The following is a 23510-nucleotide window of genomic DNA, read 5'->3' as shown; positions in this document are numbered from 1 at the left end:
ACATTTCTATAGCTCTTTAAGGTTTATCAAATGCTTTCCCTCACAATGCTCTATGAGGTAGACAGAGTAAGTAATATTACCCCCTTTTAAAGATAAGGAAACTGAATCTCTGAGAAGTGGTTTGCTCAGGGTCACCTAGCTATAAATGTCAGACACAAGACTTAACATTCCACTATTGTGCTATAAGAAATGATGAACAGGCACTTCAGACAAACCTTGAAAGACTCACATGAATTGATGCTGAGTGAAGGGAGTAGAACCAGGAGAACATTGTACACAGTTACAGTCACATGACTAACTTTGATAGACTTGGCTCTTCTCAACAATATGAGGTTCTAAAACAGCTCCAAAAGGGTCATGATAGAAAATGCTATCCATTAAAAGAAAGAATTATAGAGTCTGAATGCAGGCCAAAGCATACTATTTGCTCTTTCTCCTGTTTTTCTTTTGTTTCTTCTTTCTCATGGTTCATTCTATTGGTTATAATTCTTCTTTGCAACATGACTAATTGAAAATATGTTTAATGTGAATGTATATGTAAAGCCTATATCAGATTACATGCTGTCTTGGGAAGGAGGGAGGGGAGGGAAGAGAGGGGGAAAAATGTAGAACTCAAAAGCTTATAGAACTGAATGTTGTAAACTAAAAATGAATAATTTTTTTAAAAATTTAAAAATAAGGAGGTGAATAGAATTCTGGAAAAGGTAGACATATATGATAGACTTCTGGAGAAAACTGAATGGGGATAGAAAGAAATATACCTTTTTCTCAGTGGGACATGGCACATACACAAAAATTGACCATATACTAGGGCATAAAAACCTTACAATCCAGTGCAGAAAGGCAGAAAGAGTCAATGTATCCTTTTTAGATCATGATGCAATAAAAATTATATATAATAAAGGACCATGGCAAGATAGACCAAAATTTAATTGGAAATTAAACAATCAAATCCTAAAGAATGAGTGGATCAAACAACAAATCATAGGAACAATCAATAACTTCATTCAAGAGAATGATAATAATGAGACAACCTACTTAAACTTATGAAATGCAGCAAAAGTAGTTCTTAGGGGAAGTTTTATATCTCTGAATGCTTACATAAATAAAATAGAGAAAGAGGAGATCAATGAATTGGGCATGCAACTACAAAAGCTAGAAAAAGAACAAATTGAAAATCCCAATAAAATAACAAATGAGATATACTGAAAACCAAAGGAGAAATTTGTAAAATTGAAGTCAATAAAACCATTGAACTAATAAATAAAACTAAGAGCTGGTTTTATTTTAAAAAAAACAATAAAATTGATAACCCTTTGGTCAATCTGATTTTTAAAAAGAAAGAAGAAAACCAAATTACTAGTATCAAAGATGAAAAGGGTGAATCCACCTCCAATGAAGAGGAATTAAAACAATAATTAGAAATTATTTTGCCCAACTGTATGCTCATAAATTTGACAATCTTAATGAAATGGATGATTATTTACAAAAATATAAATTGCCCAGATTAAGAGAAGAGGAAGTAAAATAGTTAAATAATCCCATCTCAGAAAAAAGAAATTGAACAAACCATCAAAGAACTCCATAGGAAAAAATCTCCAGGGCCAGATGGATTTACAAGCAAATTCTATCAAACATTCAAAGAACAGTTAATTCGAATACTATATAGACTATTTGGGAAAATTGTTGAAGAAGGAGTCCTACCAAATTCTTTTTATGATGCAAATATGGTTCTGATACCTAAACCAGGAAGAGCCAAAACAGAGAAAGGAAATTATAAACCAATTTCCCTAATGAATATGGATGCAAAAATTTTAAATAAGGTATTAGGAAAAAGAATACAGCAACTTATGAGAATAAGACATTATGATCAGGTAGGATTTATGCCAGGAATTCAAGTCTGGTTCAATATTAGGGAAACTATCACCATTATTGATCATATCAACAACAAAACTAACAGAAACCATATGATTATCTCAATAGATGCAGAAAAAACTTTTGACAAAATACAACACCCATTCCTATTGAAAACACTGGAGAGCATAGGAATAAATGGAGCCTTCCTTAAAATAATAAGTAGCATCTACCTATAACCATCCGCAGCATTATATGTAATGAGGATAAGCTAGATGCATTTCCAGTAAGATCAGGGGTGAAATAAGGATGTCCATTATGATCACTGTTATTCAATATGATGCTAGAAATGTAGGATAAGAGAAGAAAAAGAAATAGAAGAAATTAGAACAGGCAAAGAAGAAACTAAGTTATCACTTCACAGATGAGATGATGATATACTTAGAGAATCCTAGAGCATCAAGTAAAAAACCACTTGAAATAATAAACAACTTTCACAAAGTTGCAGGATACAAAATAAACCCACATAAATCATCTGCATTTCTACATATTACTAACAAAGTCCAACAGGAAGAGATAGAAGAGAAATTCCATTTAAAGTTACTGCAGACACTATAAAATATTTGGGAGTCTACCTACCAAAACAAACCCAAGGACTATATGAACATAATTACAAAACACTTCACACAAATTCAGATCTAAATAATTGGAAAAACATCAGTTGTTCATGGGCAGACTGAGTTAATATAATAAAAATGACAATTCTACCTAAATTAATTTACTGATTCAGCGCCATAACAAACTACCAAAAAACTATTTTGTAGGGCTAGAAAAAAGAACATCAAAATCCATTTAGAAGAAAAAAAGGTCCAGAATATCAAGGGAATTAATGAAAAGAAATGCTAGAAAAGGGGGCCTAGCCATACCAGATCTCAAATTGTATTATAAAGCAGCAATCATCAAAACCACTTGGTATTGGCTAAGAAATAGAGGGGTAGACCAGTGGAATATGTTGGTTACACACTCCACAGTAGTCAATGACTATAGTAGTCTACTGTTTGATAAAACCAAGGACCCTCAGCTTCTGGGATAAGAACTCACTCTTTGACAAAACTGCTGGGAAGATAGGAAAACAGTGTGGCAGAAACTGGGCATAGACCAACACCTGACACCATATACCAGAATGAAGTCCAAATGGGTACACTATCTAGGTATAAAGGCTGATTCTATAAACAAATTAGGGGAGCAAGGAATAGTTTATTTGTCATATTTATGGAGAATGGAGGGATTTGTGACCAAACAAGAGATAGAGAACATTATGAAATACAAAGTGGATAATTTTTATTACATTAAGTTGAAAAGTTTTTACAAAACATAGCCAATGCAACCAAGATTAGGAGGGAAACAGAAAACTGGGAAAGAATTTTTGCAACTAGTGTCTGTGATAAAGGCCTCATTTCTCAAATATATAGAGAACTGAGTCAAATGTACAAGAATACAAATCATTCCCCACTTGATAAATGGTCAAAGGATATGAACAGGAAGTTTTCAGAGGAAGAAATTAAAGCTATCTATAGTTATATGAAAAAATGCTCTAAATCACTATTGATTAGAGAGATGCAAATCAAAACATCTCTGAGATACCACATCACACCTATCAGACTGGCTAACATGAAAAAACAGGAAGATCATAAATGTTGGAGAAGATGTGGGAGAGTTTGAACACTAATTCACTGTTGGTGGAGCTGTCAGCTGATCCAACCATTCTGGAGAGCAATTTGGAGCTATGCCCAAAGGGCTACAAAAATATGCATACCCTTTGACCCAGCAATACTGCTTCTAGGACTGTATCCTCAAGAGATCATAAAAATAGGAAAAGGTCCCACATGTACAAAAATATTTATAGAAACTCTCTTTGTGGTGGCCAAAAACTGGAGATCAAGGGGATGCCCATAAATTGGGGAATGGTTGAATAAATTGTGATATATAAATGGAGTGGAATACTACTGTGCTATAAGAAATGATGAACAGGAAGACTTCAGAGAGGCCTAGAAAGATTTATATGAACTGATACAGAGTGAAAGGAGCAGAACCAGGAGAACTTTGTACACAGCAAAAAACATGGTGTGTGAGGAATTTTTCTCATAGACTTAGTACTTCATTGTAATACAAGGACTTAAAAAATTCTCAATGGTCTCTTAAGGCAAAGCGCCTTTCACATCCAGAGAAAGAACTGTGGAATTGGATCACAGAATGAAACAGATCATTTTCTTTTGTATTATGTTTTGTTTTGTTTTATGGTTTCTCCCATTCATTTTAATTCTTCTATGGAACATGACTAAGGTGAAAATGTATTTAATAGGAATGTATATGCAGAACTTATATAAAATTGTATGCCTTCTCAGGGAGGGAGTAGGGAGGGAGAGGAGGAAGAGTGGAAGGGAAGGGAAAAAAATCTAAGATATATGGAAGTGATTGTAGAACACTGAAAATAAATAAAAAATGATTTTAAAAAAGAATGCAAGTCATTCCCCAATGAATAAATGGTCAAAGGATATGAACAGGCAGTTTTCAGAGGAAGAAATTAAAGCTATCTAGAGCCATATGATAAAATGCTCTAAGTCACTATTGTTTAGAGAATTGCAAATCAAAACAACTCTGAGGTACCACATCACACCTATCAGATTAGGTAACATGACAAAACAGGAAGACAATAAATGATGGAAAAGATGTGGGAGAGTGGGAACAATATATTCATTGTTGGTGGAACTGTGAGCTGATCCCACCATTTTGGAGAGCAATTTGGAACTATGCCCAAAGTGTTACAAAAAAGTGCATACCCATTCACCCAGCAATACTGCACCTAGGGATGTATCCCAAAGAGATAACAAAAATGGGAAAAGGACCCACATACACAAGAATATTTATAGCAGTTCTTTTTGTGGTGTCCAAGAACTGGAAATCAATGCCATCAATTGAGGAGTGGCTGAACAAGTTGTGTTATATGAATATAACGAAATGCTTTTGTACATGCAGACTTCAGAGATACCTGAATAGACTTATATGAATGGATCCTAAGTGAAGTGAGAGAACTAGGACAACATTACACTCAGGAACAGCCATAGTGTGCAAGGACTATTTTTGACAGACTTAGCCCTATATGGCAATGTAAGGACCTAAAACATTTCCAAGGGACTCATTATACAAAACGCCATCCACATCCAGAGAAAGAACTATGGAGTCAGAATGTAGAATGAAGCAGACTGTTTTCTTTTTTGTTATGTTTGGTTTTGTTTAGTTTTACTCACGCTATATCCCATTCGTTTTAATTCATTTATGCAACATGACTAATGTGAAAATGTGTTTAATGGGAATACATGTGTAGAGCCCATAAAGGATTGTATGCCATCTTGGGGAGGGAAGGGGAGAAAGATTGGAACTTATGGAAGTGATTGTTGAAAATTGAAAACAAAATTCTAGAGCAGCAGAAGCCACAAAGAGATTTCCAGCCCAAGACAGCCTGGAAGGTCAAAAGGAAAGGTCTATCACAATGAGCATGGAGCGGAGCACAGTCCAGCATGGGCCACACAAAGAGGCAAGGACAGGACCCAGAACAGGCTTCAGGGAACCACTGGCAGCAGCAGTTCCCAGATTGCTCAACCCACAAATGCCAAAGACAGCTTCAAAGGTCAGTGATAAAGTTTTTTCATCTGAGTGAGAAGTGAAAATGGTCTGGCTCTGCCAGCAGCAGCCACTACAGAGGCAGTGTCCATTTTCGGAGTCTTCTGACTAAATCCCCTGAGGAAATTGAGCTGCTGATCTCAATCTCAGCCCTAAGCATGGTCCTGGGGTGAGGAAGAGATCTGGCATGACAGAGCTGGAGGTGGTTGTGGAGAGGGAATTCTACTACTCACAGATTCTGGGCAGAAAAGTTTTTGGTTGCTCCCAGACCAGTGCACAGGCCCAGAGAGAAATAAACTCCTCTCCCTTGATTGTGCCACCTTGGAGTAACAGAACTTACAGGCTCCCAGAGTACACCATCCTCTTGAGAAAGGACTCAAAAGTGAAACAACTGACTAGGAAAATGCCCAAAAAAGGGGAAAAAATAAGACTATGGAAGGTAACTTTCTTGGTGAAAAGGTAGTTTCTTCCATCCTTTTGGATGAGGAAGAACAATGCATACCATCAGAGGAAGTCAAGGCTTCCAAAACCTCCAAAATAAATATGCAATGGTCTCACGCCATGGAAGAGCCCAAAAAGGATTTTGAAAATCAAATAAGAGAGGTGGAGGAAAAAATGAGAAGAGAAATGAGGGCTATGTAAGAAAATCGTGAAAAGCAAGTTGGCAGCTTGCTAAAGAAGACCCAAAAAAATGCTGAAATAACATCTTTAAAAATAGGCTACCTCAATTGGCAAAAGAGGTCCAAAAAGCCAATGAGGAGAAGAATGCTTTCAAAAGCATAATTAGCCAAATGGAAAAGGAGGTTCAAAAGCTCACTGAAGAAAATAGTTCTTTCAAAATTAGAGTGGAACAGATGGAAGCTAATGACTTTATGAGAAACCAAGAAAACCAACAAAACAAAACCAAAAGAATGAAAAAATAGAAGATAATGTGAAATATCTCATTGGAAAAACAACCAACCTGGAAAATAGATCCAGGACAGACAATTTAAAGATTATGGAACCACCTGAAAGCCATTATCAAAAAGAGAGCCTGGACACCATCTTTCATGAATTATCAAGTAAAACTGACCTGATATTCTAGAACCAGGGGGCAAAATAAATATTGAAAGAATCCATTCATCACCTCCTGAAAGAGATCCAAAAAGAGAAACTCCTAGGAATATTGTAGCCAAATTCCAGAGTTCCCAGGTCAAGGGGAAAATATTGCAAGCAGCTAGAAAGAAACAATTCGAGTGCTGTGGAAATATGATCAGGATAACACAAGATCTAGCAGCTTCTACATTAAGAGACTGAAGGGTTTGGAATGTGATATTCCAGAAGTCAAAGGAACTAGGATTAAAACCAAGAATCACTTACCCAGCAAAACTGACTATAATACTTCAGGGGAAAAAAATGGTCATTCAATGAAATAGAGGACTTTTAAGCATTCTTGATGAAAAGACCAGAACTGAATAGAAAATGTAACTTTCAAACACAAGAATCAAGAGAAGCATGAAAAGGTAAACAAGAAAGAGAAACCATAAGGGACTTACTAAAGTTGAACTGTTTACATTCCTACCTGGAAAGATAATATTTGTAACTCTTGAGGCTTTTCTCAGTATTTGAGTAGTTGGAGGGATTATACACACACACACACACACACACACACACACACACACACACATATGGAGAGGATAGGGTGAGTTGAATGAGAAGGGGTGATATCTTAAAAAATAAAATTAAGGGGTGAGAAAGGAATATATTGGGAGGAGAAAGGGAGAAATGGAATGGGGCAAATTATCTCTCATAAAAGAGACCAAAAAAAGCTTTTACAATGGAGGAGAAAAGGGAGAAGGTGACAGGGAAAAAGTGAAGCTTACTCTCTTCACATTTGGCTTAAGGAGGGAATAACATGCTCACTCAATTTGGTATGAAAATCCATCTTACACTACAGGCAAGTAGGGGAGAAGGGAACAAGAGGGGTGATGGAATGATAGAAGGGAGGGCAAATGGGAGAAGGGAGTAACTAGAAGTAAACACTTTTGGGGAGGGACGAGGTCAAAATAGAGAATAGAATAAATGGGGGCAGGATAAAATGGAGAGAAATATAATTAGTCTCACACAACATAACTATTGTGGAAGTCTTTTGCAAAACTACACATATATAGCCTATATTGAATTGCTTGTCTTCTCAGTAGGGATGGGTGGGGAGGGAGGAAGGGAGAAAAGTTGGAACTCAAAGTTCTAGGAACAAATGTTGAGAATTGTTTTTGCATACAACTGGGAAATAAGAAATACAGGTAATGGGGTAGAGAAATCAATCTTGCCCTATAAGAAAAGAGAGAAGATGGTGATAAGGGAAGGGAGGGGTGTGATAGAAGGGAGGGTATATTGAGGGAAGGGGTAATCAGAATGCAAGGCATTATGGGCTGGGGGAAGGGGAGAGATGGGGAGAAAATTTGGAACTCAAAATTTTGTGGAAATAAATGTTGAAAACTAAAAATAAATAAATACAATAAATAAATAAATAAAAAGAAAATTGAAACCAAATGGATAAATAAATTTGCGGGGAAAATTTTTTTTAAAGACTTCACATTCCAACACCAGGACTTTGCAATGATAAAGCTTCTTTCACCTTTCACACACACCACATATTCATAATCTAACTCCTACACGGCCATGGTTAGGGGTGGTGGCAGAAGGGGTAAGGCAGTTCTAGAAAATGAAACCTTTGGTGACAGCACCTCTTTGGGCCTTAAGACAGGTGACCAACTGAGGGAGTGGAAATGGCTGCATACGATCTCTAGGCAGATGACTTGTGCTGTGAGGATTCATGCCTGTGAGAAATTGGCTACTTTTTGTGCCCTGGAGCAAAGCCTCAGCTGTCCAACCCTAGTTATAGCTCTACTTGACTACTGTTCCCAGATCTAACATTAACTCACTGTGCAACCCTGGGCAAATCGCTTCCCTTCTCTGGAACCCAATTTCCTTCTCTATACAATAAGATTTTTGAACTAGACGTTTTCTAATGTAACTTTCAGATCTGTCATTCAATAACTAGCCTGGAATTTGGTTATTTTGATTTTGTTAACTCCAGGACTAGTGGTAACGCCTATGATTTTCACTTTCTTTGAGATTTTCTTTGTTTTAATCAGCCAAGATCTGTCTTCTCATCCTCCTATCTACCCCAAACCCTTTGAAGTTGAGAACACAAGAAAAACAAAATGCATTACAAATATATATGGTCAACCAAAACAAATTTCCACATTGGTCATGTCCCAGAGATATTTGTCTAATTCTTCACTCTGAGTTTTTCACCTCCCTATCAGGAGATGGATAGCACATTTCCTTATTAGCCCTCTGAAGTCCTGGTTGGTTATTACACTGATTAAAGTTCAGCACAACAGTATTCCAACCCATTTAAATACCTTAATTTGTTCATCCATCCCCCAATTTGTGGGCACCCCCTCAGATTCCCATGCTTTGGCACACTGAAAAGAGCTATAGATATTTTTGCACATTCTTAGAGCTTGTTGTGCTTAGGACTAATCCTTCCCTAAATCTACCCTCCCTCAAATTCTCCCTCCCCCTTTTCCCATTTTCCTGTTTCTCTGTTGAGTGAAAGTTATTTCTGTGCCCAACTGTGTGCGTGTTCTTCCTTCTTAGTTCAGAGTAAGGTTCAAAATGTCAACTACTTTTTCCCCTTCTTTGTATATATGTCTACTTGTGTACGCCAAAGACATGAGATAGTTTTCCATAATCTTCTTTTCTTCCCCTCCATCACATATTCCTCTTCTCTTTTTCTATTCTTTTCTTAAAATCAAGATGTTACAGAATTATTCTTAGGTCTCATCTCTCTGGATATCTATCTGGTCCCTCCATGGGAGGACCATTCTACCTGATAATGGTAGAATTCAGAGGGGACACAAGTATCATCTCCTCATATTTGAATGTATTTTGTTCTTTATCATTGTTCATTCATGCTTACCTTTTTATATTCCTCTTCATTCTTGTGTTTGAATTTCAATGTTTCTCCATAGCTCTGCTCTTCTCATCAGGAATGTTTGGGAGACCTTTATTTCATTAAACATCCATTTCTCCCTCTGTAGCATGATACTCAGTTTTTCTGAGTAAGCTATTCTTGACTGTAAGCTCATATCTTTTGCCTTCTGGAATATTACACTCCAAGTTATCCTCTTTTTTATAATAATGGCTGCTAAATCATCAGTGTTCTTAACTGTGGCTCCTCAGTGCCTTAATTCTTTCTTCCTGGATGCTTGAAGTAATTTTGTTTATATGGAAGTTCAGGATTTTGACTACAATGTTCCTGGGGTTTTCATTTTACGGTTTCTCTATGCAGGTAAATAGTGATTTCTATTTCTACTCTTCCCTCTGATTCTGAGTAGTTTTTCTTAATGATTTCTTGAAGTACCTTGTCTAAGCTCTTTTGTGGTCATGGCATTCAGAAAGTCCAAAGATTATTAAATTCTTTCTCCTCAATATTTTTCCAAGTCTTTTGCTTTTGCTATCAGATGCCTTACATTTTCTTCCATTTTCTTCAGCCTTTTGACTTTAATATTTCTTATAGCTTCATGAATTTATTGACTTCCATTTGTTAATTCTAATTTTCAGGGAGTTTGCTGCTTGGGCAAGGTATTGTACCCCTTGTACCAAGTTGTTAATTCCCTTTCCAATTCTTTCTCTATATCTCTCATTTCTTTTTAGTTTTTTCTCAATCTCTCTCATTCCATGTATAAAAACCAATTATAACTTTTTTTAAACTTTTATCTCATCTCTTCCACGAGTTTGTGCCAGAGCTGTGTTTTTCTCTGAGGCATTGAATGTAGATGTTTTGGAGTCATTCTCTACTTTTGTGCTTATATCTTGAGTGTCCTTGCCACTATAACAGCTAATTATGGTGGGGGGGGGGGGGGATTGCCTATTTTTCCAGCTTATTTCCTGATTCCAGACTTGATAGTAGGGCTGGACTCTGTAACACTTCTAGAGGGAAAATCTGAACTGGTCCTTTTACTGCTTTCTTGGGATATTGAGTATTGTGCTATTCAAGGATCTCAGGGACATTGTGGAAACCTCAAAGCTGTCAGTGATCCATCCAAAGAGATTTGATCCAGGGCAAAGTCTATTTGCTGCCTCCCTGGTCTGAGCTTTCCAATTTCTTGACCTGGGTTTGGATAGAGTAGACTGCTGTTAGGCTCTCCTCCTATCGGCCAGATGGAAACTTCTTTTCATTTAGAGTGGCAGAATTGTGGGTTCCCTTTTGGTCTGGGATTCTTGCATTGATTATTCCTCTTCAGGATGAGCTAGATGCTGAAAGTGAGACCCTGCTGTGGTTTGAGGTCTGAGGTATACTACTACTGATTCTGGCTTCTGAATTTTCTCTTTTCTCAATACATTGTCCTAGGGAACCCTACCCAGGAACACCACTCCTCAGCATAGGTCTCTTTCTTAGTCTTTCACCCTGGATCTGTGACCCAGAACTGAATAGTGGGCAATAAAGCTACTAGTTTGCACCTGTTCCCATTACAGTTCCTCTTTATAGGTCTAATGGTGTCCCTTATAGGTCTGGGCCTGTTGTGCAGCTTCTCCTTGGGCACTCAAGTACACCTGCTAGGTATGTTCCTGACCCAATCCCATCCCCAAGATCCACAGGCCTTGCAAGCTATCTGTCTCTTTATGCCAAGCTGGGCTATACAAATGATTCACTATGACTTCTTCTGGGTTTCCCCATCAGGATTCAATTTGAGGCATTTTCTAGATCTCTTTGGAGGAGTTTATGGATAGGAGCTCACTGCATGCTTTCCTGTTCTACCATCTTGACTCCAACCCTCTTCCATTTTATCCCTTTTAATGGAGTTCTACTGAATTGAAGGGAGATAGGGAGTGGGATGAGAGGTACAACAAAACTAGATCTCTGACACAGTAAGGAAGGAGGCAACTGGAACTGGAAGGAATGTTCTCTACTACCTCCAAGCAAAGTCCTCTGGGTAAGAGATAGACAGACACATTCTGCCATGTTTTAGGGTGAGTCAACATATTTATTTGGGTTCAGAGCAAAATTTGGTCAGGAATGGAGATGCTGGGAGAAAATAACTCTTTAAAATTGCATAGGATGCCAAAATTCCTAACCTTCTCATGGGATAGGTAAGTCATCCCTGGTGCAAATAGCCTTGGAGTACCCTCCCTTTTTATAATCATGGCACTGCTCTCTTAATCACACCACTATGGGAGGTAACAACGTAGCTCAGAAGAGAAAGCACTGGACCTGAAGTCAAAGAACTGTGTCCAAGTTTTGATTCTTCTAGATACTAGTTATATTACTTTTCTCAAGATACTTTCCTCTCTCTGAGCCTCAGTTTCCTCATCTGTAAAAGGAAAGAGCTAGAGTAGATAATATCACCAAAGTCCCTTAAGCCAACCTGGGTTTCATTTTCTCCAGCTATCAAATGGGAATAATATAGTGCAATGAAGCATCTGAAGACCAGTTTCTTCAGGCAGAGCAAAGGGTCCAATGCTTAGCTGCATGAGCTTCTGGAAGATATAGTTTCAAATAGACAGCACTGAAAGAACAGCCTATTGAAACAATTATGAATGTACCAGGACACAAGATTGAGAGGAGAGTGAGGAGGTGGGGAGACAGAGTAAATTGGCTAGGGGAGGAGAGCTTGGGGAGTATGGCTTGGCACTGGTGAATCACTCTGCTTTCTTCATTGTTTTCCCCCTTCTGCATCCACACAGAGCTCTCTCTTTAGGGGCATAAGAGTCCTAACTGGAGAAAGTAGATCCTGTCTAGTGGGAGGGAAAGGGGAGTGACTGGATAAGAATACCCACATTCTACGGGTGGGGGCCAAAGGAGGGAGGAAGCACTCCTCCCTTCTTGTAGTGGACTGGCAGTTGAATTTTTCCACCTTAAACAAACAATCCTACAGACACCTGGCTACAATGGTATTTGTGCAATCTCACAGGATATTTTACTCAAATGAGATAATATTTGTTAAAAAAAAACACTCTAAATTATAGTTCAATTCAACAAGCCTTGATTAAATATGTGACAGACACTGTACTAGGTGCTGGGGATAAAGAGACACAAATAAAACAATTCCTGCTCCTAAAAAGCAATATTCTACTATAAAACATTATATATAAATGTGAGCTGTTGTTATGAGAGACCCTATTTTCTTAGATCCTCAATTTACCTCCTTCCTCTAATGGGGGTTATTATGATGTCTAAGGTATTCACAGATTTCTCCTTTTTCTTCTTTCTCCCCCATGGCTATCCCTCACCTATATAGAATGTTGCCTCCCATCTGTCATAACCCTGACCCTGGGGAGTATGGGGGGAGTGGGGTGGGAAGGAGGATGATTAATTCCTCAAGAAACAAAGCTCCCTCCTAGATATTTGGCCTGGTGGGGAGAAAGGACTCAAGAAAGTAGATTGGCTCTCCACCCCTCCCTGAACACTAGACATGTGCCAAGTCTTTTGTGGGTTCTGTGGTTTCAGTGTTTTCATTTGGCAACAAACACCTTGGGGTATTTTTATCTACAATGAGCTGCAGGGCTTTGGAAAGTTTTTTTTTTTAATTATCAAATCTAAATTAATTTAAATGCAATCATATTCAGATAAATAAACAGGTACATTATTGAGAAGGAAAACGGGAGAATGAATAGAAGGGGAGGGGAGAGGCACAAAAAGGAGAGAGAGGAGGAGAAAGAAAGAGAAAGAGAGAGGAAGGGGAAGAAGGAGAGAGGAGAAAGAAAGAGAGAGAAGGAGAGAGACAGAGGTAAGCAGGAGGGAGAGAGGGAAGGAAGGAGAGAGACATGAAATCAGACAACCACAGGATGTAATCAGTCTGGTGCAGTGAATGTAATAAGAGCACTGATAGGGCATGGTTCGCTGGGGGGCAGTGCTCAGCATTCACTATTCAATATTCAACAAATATTTATTATTCAACACACAGGGCTCCCTTGCTCTTTAAGGCTCCAGACCACCTTCATTTCTACCTAGAAATTGAAACTAGGTTGTTTTGACACTTCTCTCACCATTTAGGGGATTTGAGATGGGAAGGAGTAGGAGGGTAGGAGGAGGAAAGGGGCTAGCAATTCTTAGTGGAAAATTGCTGTAGGTTCAAAATTCCTGAAATTTATCATTGCTGAGCCCTCAGAGAGGTACTCCTCTCGGTTCCCAGCAGCCTCTTCCTCCACTTCCATTGTTGAAGCCACAGGGACATCAGAGGCCTGGATAGCCTTATGATGTAGATCAATTAGATAACCAACCCATACACATATAGGAATGTCTTCTCCACCATCCCTGAGAAGTAATTATTCAGCCTCCTCTTGACCCCCTCCAATGTCAGAGAATTCACTTTCTTACAGAGAAGTCCACTTAATTTTTGGAAGTTATTCTTTGTGTGGGGCAAAAATCTGCCCCTCTGAAATTTGCTCCAACTCCCTCTAACCATTGTATCTTGGGGTAAGGCAACAGAGTGCTCAAAGGACCCAAGGGAAGTCATGTTGACAAGACCCCCCTCTCCCTAGTAAGAGCTCACTTCTGCTCTGAAGCAAAGTTGGTGCTTTGGCATCCTTAACCCACTCCTTCTAGATTCTGAGGACTCTGTCCCCTTTACTTATCTATATTTGGCCCTAGGCATTCTCTTCCCCCTATCTCTAGGGCTTATCCTTAGAGACAAAGGAGAAATGAGGGGGGAAGTAGATAAATCATAAAGTGATTTGGGTTTCAGAGACAAGTCTCAAACTAGACCTGGGAAATCATACACATGAGCTGCAGGGGGATAGTGGATTCTTTGGTCTTGACCATCATAGGTGAAACAGACTCTTGGGGAGTCAGCCTAAGATAAGTAGCAGACAAAAAAGGGAAGAACAGTGAGGAGAGGTGGGGTGGGCCACCCACCATAAGTGCCCAGGAATTAAAAAAAAATCTAAGGATTGTGACCACTTATTGATACATTATTATATTATTATTATATTATATATATTATATTATTATTACAGTGGCTGGTATTTATAGAATCCTTTCAGGGCTATTTAATTGGATCCTCCCAACAATCCTCTGCTATCAGATGAGAAAATTGAGGCCCCAGGACATTCCAAGGGATCCAGTTGCACTCACCCAGAAGTGAGTTGTCTTGAGGTCCCCCAGTTAGTGGGTTCCAAGAGACAAGATTTGAACTCGGGTCCTCCTGATTCCAAGACTGTATGTACTGTGACAGACATATGGCTGTGTCTTACTAGGAAGATGAAATGGATGACCCTGACTCATGATTATTTCATAGACTGTCATAAATGGACGGAAACTGGGAGACCTTTGAGTTCAGTGCCCTCCTCTTACTTGAGTCAAGAAGAGGGCAGTGAATTTTTGAGGTCATTTGGGCTTATTTAAAGGGAGAGTCAGAAATAGAAACCAGGTTTCTTGACTTCTAGCCCGTGTTTTGATTTCTTCATATAATGTCATATTCTGTCAGCCCTGTATCTGACCAAGGCTGGCACTGGTCTCACATCAGTCCTAAAGTATTAGACAAAGAATGTGAGATTAGACTGTCTTACTAAGCAGAGACAAGAAAGAACTGGATTTGGGGCAAACTGTGTAGTGAAGGGTACTAGACACTCATGAAAGATATTTTTAGCCATAAGTGGAAAGGAGCTGACTGCTTTCCCTAGTTTGGGTCCCACCGTGTTATGATGAAGTGGGTGGGGCTCTGGTTTCCAGGGGCCTAGCTCTGTGACAGGGAGGGGAGGGGTCCCCCCTTTGTGGGGCAGTTGAAGGCAGACAAAGTGCGTTGTGGGGTAAAGCCCACTCAGGCCTGCAGGACACTGAGGCAGGTGGCTGAGGAGGATGGCAGCTCTGGACCTCCTCCTCCCCTTCATCCTACTCCACGTGGGTACTCCAGCCCACGGAGAGTACGGCGTGGTCCATGTGGTATGGGAAAAGAAGGGTAGCAAAGACTACTGCGCCCTCTTCAGCTCTGAGTACGTCACCTTGCCCCGGGACCTCCACCATGCCCCTCTGCTGCCCCTGCACGACGGCACCAAAGCATCCTGGTGCCCCAATGAGAACACCCAACAGTCATACCCCCAGGGCTCTAGCCCCCAGAAATCACTGAGCAAAACCACCGCCATGGTGCTGCGGGGGAACTGCAGCTTCTACGCCAAGGGTCGCCTGGCCCAAGGTCAGGGTGCTCACGGGCTTCTCATCGTCAGCCGTGCTGGTGGCCTCCAGTGTTCAGACACCACCCCTGTTCCAGAGACCTACCAGAGCCTCAGGCCACTCCCAGATCTGACCATCCCAGTGGCCGTCCTCCGCTACGATGATATGTTGGATATCCTGAACCAGGCCCGGGGTGGGGCCCTCATCAGGGTGGCCATGTACGTGCCCCCGGAGCCTATCCTTGACTACAACATGATGATCATTTTCTTACTGGCCGTTGGCACCGTGGCCCTGGGTGGCTACTGGGCTGGGATGAGTGAAGCTGAGCGTCTCCAGCGGCGCCGGGAGCGTAGGGGAGGAGGGACCAGTATGAGCGAGGAAGCCGAAGGAGTGGCCGAAGAAGACGATGATGACGAGGGGCCCGTGGACTTCACACCAGCAATGACGGGCGCGGTGGTCCTCATGTCCTGTTCCATCATGCTGTTGCTCTACTTCTTCTATGACTGTTTTGTCTACATCATGATCGGCATCTTCGGACTGGGCGCCGGCACTGGCCTCTACAGTTGCCTCGCTCCACTGGCTCGCCGCCTGCCCCTCGGACGTTGCCAGCTCGTCCTGCCAGGTCTGCAAACATACATGCAGCTGTCCCTTATTCTGCTAGCCGGCCTGTGCACCTCCGTCACAGCAATCTGGATGATCTTTCGTAATGAGGATCACTGGGCCTGGCTTCTCCAAGACATGCTAGGGGTGTCCTATTGCCTGTTTGTGCTCCGACGTGTGAGGCTGCCCACACTGAGGAGCTGTGCTTCCTTCCTGATGGCCCTACTGGCCTTCGATGTTTTCTTCGTCTTCATCACCCCATTCCTCACCAGGACTGGCGAGAGCATCATGGTGGAAGTGGCCTCTGGTCCCTCTGATTCTATCAGCCATGAAAAACTGCCCATGGTGCTGAAGGTGCCCCGACTCAGCTTTTCACCACTGACTCTCTGTGACCGGCCTTTCTCCATCCTTGGCTTTGGGGACATCGTGGTGCCTGGCTTCCTGGTGGCCTACTGCCACCGCTTTGATATCCAGGTCCGCTCCTCCCGAGTCTATTACATGGCCTGTACGTTGGCCTATGCTGTTGGCCTACTGCTTACTTTCCTTGCCATGATTCTCATGCAGATGGGTCAGCCAGCATTGCTCTACTTAGTCTCTTGTACCCTGGCTACCAGTCTAGTTGTGGCCATCTGTCGCCAGGAGCTTGCCCTCTTTTGGACTGGTCAGGGATTTGTTAAGCCACCTACCCACACTATCATCCAGTTACCTCCTTCCCCTAGTATTAGGGTAAGGGCTGAAGAGCCATCCTTACTGTCAGGGCAGAAGCCAAAAGATACTGATGTGCAGCCCATTGTGGGGACCAAAGGACCAACTGGGGAGGGGGCTAACCTCCTTGAAAGCAACTCCAGTGGGCACTCAGAGGAGACCATCCTCCTGGCTGAAGATGAAGGCACTACCCAATGCTGCCTCAGCGATAGCTCCGAGGGCTGGAGTGATGCCAACCTGGACCCAGAAGAGCTATCCACCTCTCGAATTGAGACTGATGAAGAGCCAGGGATTCTGGGCACAAACGACATGGCATTGGATGACATCCGTGAAGGCTCAGCCACCTGGATGGAACTCCACAAGAGAAAGAGTCTAAAGGTGAAGAAGAGCCTATCAGCACAGGCCTCACTCTAAACTGGGAACCACCCACCCCTACAGCCATCCTCCTAGGCTCCCACACATCTTTGCCTTTGGAGGAGTATGGTGGAATATCACAGATCAAAGCCATGCGTGGCAACAGGAAATCGGGGCATTAAAGAGGTTCATTACCACCTGGCCAGAAAGTCTGTTGTCTTTGGTTTCTTGCAATAGACCCCACTCCCATATGAGGGGCCAGGGTGCAAGAGGGCTGCCAAAGAGGTGCCCTATGAACCTTTGCCTTGAAAAGCCAGAGCTATCCTCTAGATTTCCCAGAACCCTTGAACAGCCCTTGATCATTCTCTCAGCTACAAGGGCAGTGAAATAATAATTTAATAGCACTTTAAGATTTCCAAAGCATTGTACGTAATTTGTCTCATTTGATCCTCACAGCTCTATGAGGTATATGGTATTATCACACACACACACACACACACACACACACACACACACACTTACACAAGTGAGGAAACTGAGGCTGTTAAAAGTTAAGTAATTTATTTATTCGGGGTCACACATTGAGGAAAGGTTAGAGATAGGATTTGAACCCAGATCTTCCTGACATTAAGTCCAGTGGATAGCTGACCCTAACCATGACCTCTTTATTGAACCTATTTATTACCTTTAACCTCTTCTTGGAGGTTATATAATCATAAAATTAGAGCTTGCAGAGATGTCCAAAATAATCTAATTCAAACTCCTCATTTTACAGAGTGAGAAACAGATCCAAGGATGGCAAATGACTTATCTGTGGTTATTCACAAGGTGGTCATTAATGTGGTCATTAATGGCAGGATTTGGATTTGAAGGATGGTCTTCCTGACCTCAAAGCTAGTGCCCTTTTCATGGTGATGAATTCAGTTTTAACAGTTTACTTACCATTGTGTTACTTAGAAGCCTTGCATATGCAGTGAAAAGAACATATGACATTGGAGTCACTCAAGCACTGGTCTGGGCTCTGCCACTGTATGACCTTAGATCAGTCACTTTTCTCCCTGGGCCTCAGTTTCCATCTTCTAGCTCTTAAAATCTGTCATCTGAATCATTTCCTCTCCCAGAGTCTCAGTTTCTTCACCCTCAAAATGAAAAGATTGGGCAAATGGTCTCTAAAACCCCTTCCTGAGACTAACTTTAATTATTTCATCTTTTGAGACCTCGGTTTTTCCCAGTCATAAAATATAAGATCTAGACTAAACAGTCTCTAAGGGCCCTTCTAGGTCTACCATGCTACCTAGGAAAGGATGACTCTCTGGGATTCCCAGCTTCCTCTTCTTGTTAGCAGAGTAAGGGCAGCATCCTAGCTGTGGAACACTAAGTCCATTCTATTGTAAGCAGGCTGGGATAAAAATGCACTCCAGAAGAATTAGCTAATAGGTACCCTATTCCATCAGAGCTAGAGAGTAGGGATGCTTCTTTGGGACCTCAGTTAGGCAGAGGTCTGGGCTTGGAGGCTGGAAAACCTGAGATTAAATCCAGCCTCTGACACTTCTAGCTGTGTGACTCTGGGTGAATCTCTTGAGCTCTCGGCCTCAGTTTCCCCATCTATAAAATGGGTGTAATAGCACCTGCTTCCCAGAGTTGTTATGAGGATGGAAAAGAATATTTGTAAGGGGGCTTCATAAAAGTTAAAGAATTATAAAAATGCTAGCTATAATAGACCAAGTATAAGCAGTTATTCTCTCTCCAGGAGTAATCCTGGGTGCTTTCCACTGTGGTATGTGGCGTGTGTGTGTGTGTGTGTGTGTGTGTGTGTGTGTGTGTGTGTGTGTGTGTGTGTGTGTGTGTGTAAAGAGGGAAAGAGTTGAGTGCCCAAACTGCCTTTTGATAAATTCCAGCCTTGGTCTCTGTGGCTTTTCTCCCACATCCCTTCCAGTATGACTACTCTGGCAGTCCAACTGGTGTGACACAGTTAATGACAGCCATGGAATACTGGGCTTTCTACCTTCTCTACCCTCCCAGGTATCCTCCTCCAGCACCCATGCTGCTAATCTGTCTTCCTGAGTAGGATCCTGCCTCACAGAGAGGATTCTCCATACAGTCAGGAGGACTGCAGACACAGAGAGCCAGGCAGATTCCTACCATCTGAATTTGCAGGGCTCTTCACAACGTAAGCCACAACCATCTCATTTGATCCCATTCTGCCAAGACTGCACCAGATGTTGTGGGCATGGCTCTAACACCAATACTCTCAGTTCAATTGCCACTTAGGGATGAAATGAGGTACCGATGGGTCACTGAACATATAACAAGAGGAGAGGTTTTCTTTTCCCTAACACAGCAAGAACACAGTGATACTTAGCTTCTCTGGAACCAGCCTCCCTCATCTCCATTTGGAAAAGTCAGATCAATAAGTCATCAAGGCATGGAGATTCATGTGGTCTTAGGCACCCTCCAAGTCTGAGTGGACTACACTATACCTGGCCTGGAACCTTTTATGCCCCTAGACCAGGAAGCTGTGTCAGGGCATCTGGGGCTGATCAAGTTTCACAGGGGAGGAGTGAGGAGAAAAGCTGCCTCAGGGAAAACATTAGTGAATCTGGGGCCCAAGAATGTCATGTCGGGGGTTTTGAGTAGGGTGGAAGCTGGGTTAGTTTCCCTAAAACCTTACTTACAAAAGACTCCCTTTTTCTATAAAGAGATATACAAAGGAGTCCATCCTGAAATATGGGCAGCTGAAGCAAGGTCTAAAGAGGCCTGTTCTAAATGGTATTATGTGCCATCCATTCCATCAACAGCTGGCCTGCTTTCTTATGGTAGTCAAGAGTGTTCTCTTTGTTCTCCCCCGCTTTCAGGTCTGAGCCCTGTCCTCTTGACCTCATATATATTTTTGCCTCTTGCTTCTGCCTGACTTTGCAGAAACCATCCCCGTCTCTCTGACAACTACAAGGCCCCTATTCAAAAAGGTCTGGGCTATTAATTCATCTGATAGTAAGGTCTGGTGCCGCCTCTCAACTTTGTATCTGTGTTCTGGCAGCAAGTTCTGTTTATACAAAGGATTATTATAGAGAAGTCATGAATCTATGCAAGGGCCTAAGGACAGGAAGTTACTGGAGAGTGAAGATGGTGCTCCCTAAGGACTGTGCCCTAGACATACCCTGTTTAAAAAAATATCCACTGAGATATCATACTGTTGTCTAATCTTGAAGTACTCCTTTCAACCTGGATAAAATTCTGTCCACTTTATACAATGTTTGTCTGTTCTTTTTTATTAGCTAAACTACCTTGTAATAAACCACAAATCATTGTATAAACTCCAGTTGTTATTATTAAGAATTGTAACAATGTGATAAAATAATGAGTAAAGTAATAACTGATGAAATATATAAATTAAGATCTATAAATAATAGGTATAATCATTAATTATTAGCAGTTACTATTTATTATTCATTTTTAATTTATTACTAATCTATAGCAGCTAGGTGGTACAGTGGATAGAGTGCTGGGCCTGGAGTCAGGAAGACTCATCTTCCTGAGTTCCAATCTGGCCTCAGATACTTCTAGCTATGTGACCCTGGGCAAGTCATTAACCCTGTTTGCCTCGGTTCCTCATCTGTAAAATGAGCTAGAGAAGGAAATGGCAAATTCTCCAGTATCTTTGCCAAGAAAATACCAACTGGGGTCACAAAGAGTCAGACACAACTGAAAAACAACTGAATAGTGACTAAAAAAACAATTAAACAACAACATAGCTACAATTCATTAATTTATTCATTAAATAGTTAGGTATTAAGCTCCTTCTATGTGCAAAGCATATAGAAAGGCAAGATGATCTAATAATGAATCAATAAGCATTTATTAAGTAACTACTGAGTACCAGAAACTGATGGAGATGCAAACACTATTAATGACGCAGTACGTATTCACATAAGGGTGGGAACCTGTGGCCTCAAGGCCACCTGTGGCCTAACTTGGTGGCCTAACTGGTCAACTAACTCCTCAACTATGGCGCTTTGACTGAATCAAAACTACCCGAAGGCCACATGTGGCCTCAAGGCTACAGGTTCCCCACCCCTGCAAGAAACTTACCTTCAAATGAGACAGAAAACACATAAAAGTGTATAGAGAATAAATACAAAGAGATGCAAAATCATTAAATATGAGGCAGTTTGAAAGGAGGGCTCCAGGAGCTAAGATCAGGAAAGGCTTTGTGTGCTTGGTGATGCTTGAGCGGTGTCTTGAAGGAAGATGAGAACTAGTGTTTCTATGAGTGCCAGCTTTCGAGTCAGGACAAGCAAGTTCTCTTTATGACCCATGCTAGTTGCATGACCCCTGTCAAGTCACCTAACCCCTTAGTGCCCCAGACAGTTCTATAAGATCAGAGACACCTTCAGATGAGTTGTCAGTCTTACTGGAGATGAGAGTGCTTATATCACTTCTAGAGCTGTATCCCAAAGAGATGATAAAAACAGAAAAAGGACCCACATGTACAAAAATATTTATAGCAGCTCTTTTTGTGGTGGCCAAGAAATGGAAATTGAGGGGATGGCCATCAAGTGTGGAATAACTAAACAAATTGTGGTATATAAATGTAATGGAATACTATTATGCTAAAAAAAATGATGAACAGGTGGACTTCAGAAAAACCTGAAAAGATTTATATGAACTGATGCTGAGCAAAGTGAGCAGAACTAGGAAAACATTGTACACAGTAACAGCCACATTGTGCAATCACTGACTTTGATAGACTTAGCTCTTCTCAGCAATGTTCTAAGACAGTTCCAAAAGACTAATGATGGAAAATGCCATCCACATCCAGAAAAAGAAAAAGAAAAATGGAGTCTGAATGCAGATTGAAGAAGACTTTTTTTTTTCATTTTGTTTTATGTTTTTCTTTCTCATGGTCACTCCCATTCATTCTAGTTCTTCTATACAACATGACTAATGTGAAAATATATTTAATAGGAATATATATATGTACAGCCTATAATGTATTGCGTGCTATCTTGAGGAGAGGGGAGGAAGGAGGGGAAAAAAATTTAAAATATTTGGAAGTGAATGTTGAATGTCAAAAATAAATAAACTAAAAAAAAATGAAAGAGTGCTTGTCTTGGAACACTCTAAACTTGAAGCCAAGGGGCTCGAGTTTGAAACCCAGCTCTGTCATTATGTAACCTTGGGCAACTCAGACTCTCTGAGCCTCAGTTTCTTCATTTATAAAATGAGGGAGTCAAACTAGATGATCCCTGAGATCCCTTCCAGCTCTAGAGCTCTGAAACTATGATCTGTATTGATGGAGAGGACTTTCACACTGGGAACACCCAACAGCTGAGCTGCTTATCCACCTTTGGTGTCCACCTTCACTCAACTCTCACCTGTGGCTCCCAGAAGCTGTAGTATGTGCAGCATCTGCAACCTGATAAAGTCATCTCAGCATACAAGCTAAACCAGGCTAAGGGTAACCAACAGGTCTCAAATCCATTGGTGAATTTGGCGGGGTGGATGTCTATCCCAAGCATGTGAATTTCCCCAGGTGGAATGGATGGATGAGAAGAGTTTGTTCCAATGGGTATAAAGATGGCTGAAGCAGGCACCATGAAGCATTTTGATCTTGGTGAGGCATTGAAGACGCCAAGGTCATCCACTGCATCCCAGTCCATCAGCAGTCATTTGACTTTTGTCCTGCCACTGGACTTCAATGACTCTGAAAAAGAGAGTAAGGCTGTCAACTTTGCCCAGCTCTGCCTCACTTAAGTCCACTTCATGTCCAAGTTAAGATATCACCCTGTAATGTCACTGGTCTTCTTCAAAGTGAAGGACAAAACAACACCCTGCATCTATGTAATCACATAGCTAGACCACAAACAAAAAACTGGATTCATTCTTTTTTCATTAAATTTCATATTTTTAAAATTAACAAACTTTTTTTTCTCACCTCCTTCCCTACTAGAAAAAAGTAGAATAAAACTCTTGTAACAAACATGTAAATTCAAGAAAAACAAATTCCCATATTGTTCATATCCTGAAACATGTCTCATTCTACATATGTAGTCCATCACCTTTCTGCCAGGAAATGGGAAGCATACTTCTTGATGGGTCCTCTAGAATCACAGCTGATCATTGTACGGATCAGAATTCTTTTTTAAGAAATATA

General features: G+C 41.0%; 1 protein-coding gene across 1 annotated transcript; it reads left to right on the top strand.

Annotated features, from left to right (window-relative positions):
• The first annotated feature begins 15326 nt into the window (after window positions 1-15326).
• Window positions 15327-17565, top strand: SPPL2C (signal peptide peptidase like 2C). Its single transcript, XM_072645934.1, has one exon. It carries the CDS (start codon window positions 15386-15388, stop codon window positions 17414-17416), a length of 2031 nt encoding a protein of 676 aa, XP_072502035.1. The 5' UTR covers window positions 15327-15385; the 3' UTR covers window positions 17417-17565.
• The last annotated feature ends 5945 nt before the right edge of the window (window positions 17566-23510 follow it).

The sequence above is a fragment of the Notamacropus eugenii genome, chromosome 2, assembly GCF_028372415.1.
Source record: "Notamacropus eugenii isolate mMacEug1 chromosome 2, mMacEug1.pri_v2, whole genome shotgun sequence".
NCBI lineage: Eukaryota > Metazoa > Chordata > Mammalia > Diprotodontia > Macropodidae > Notamacropus > Notamacropus eugenii.
This window is presented reverse-complemented; position numbering and strand designations above follow the sequence as displayed.

What these genes read in the sequence shown, in the direction of transcription:
- SPPL2C (XM_072645934.1), top strand. Translation starts at nt 15,386, where the DNA reads ATGGCAGCTCTGGACCTCCTCCTCCCCTTCATCCTACTCCACGTGGGT.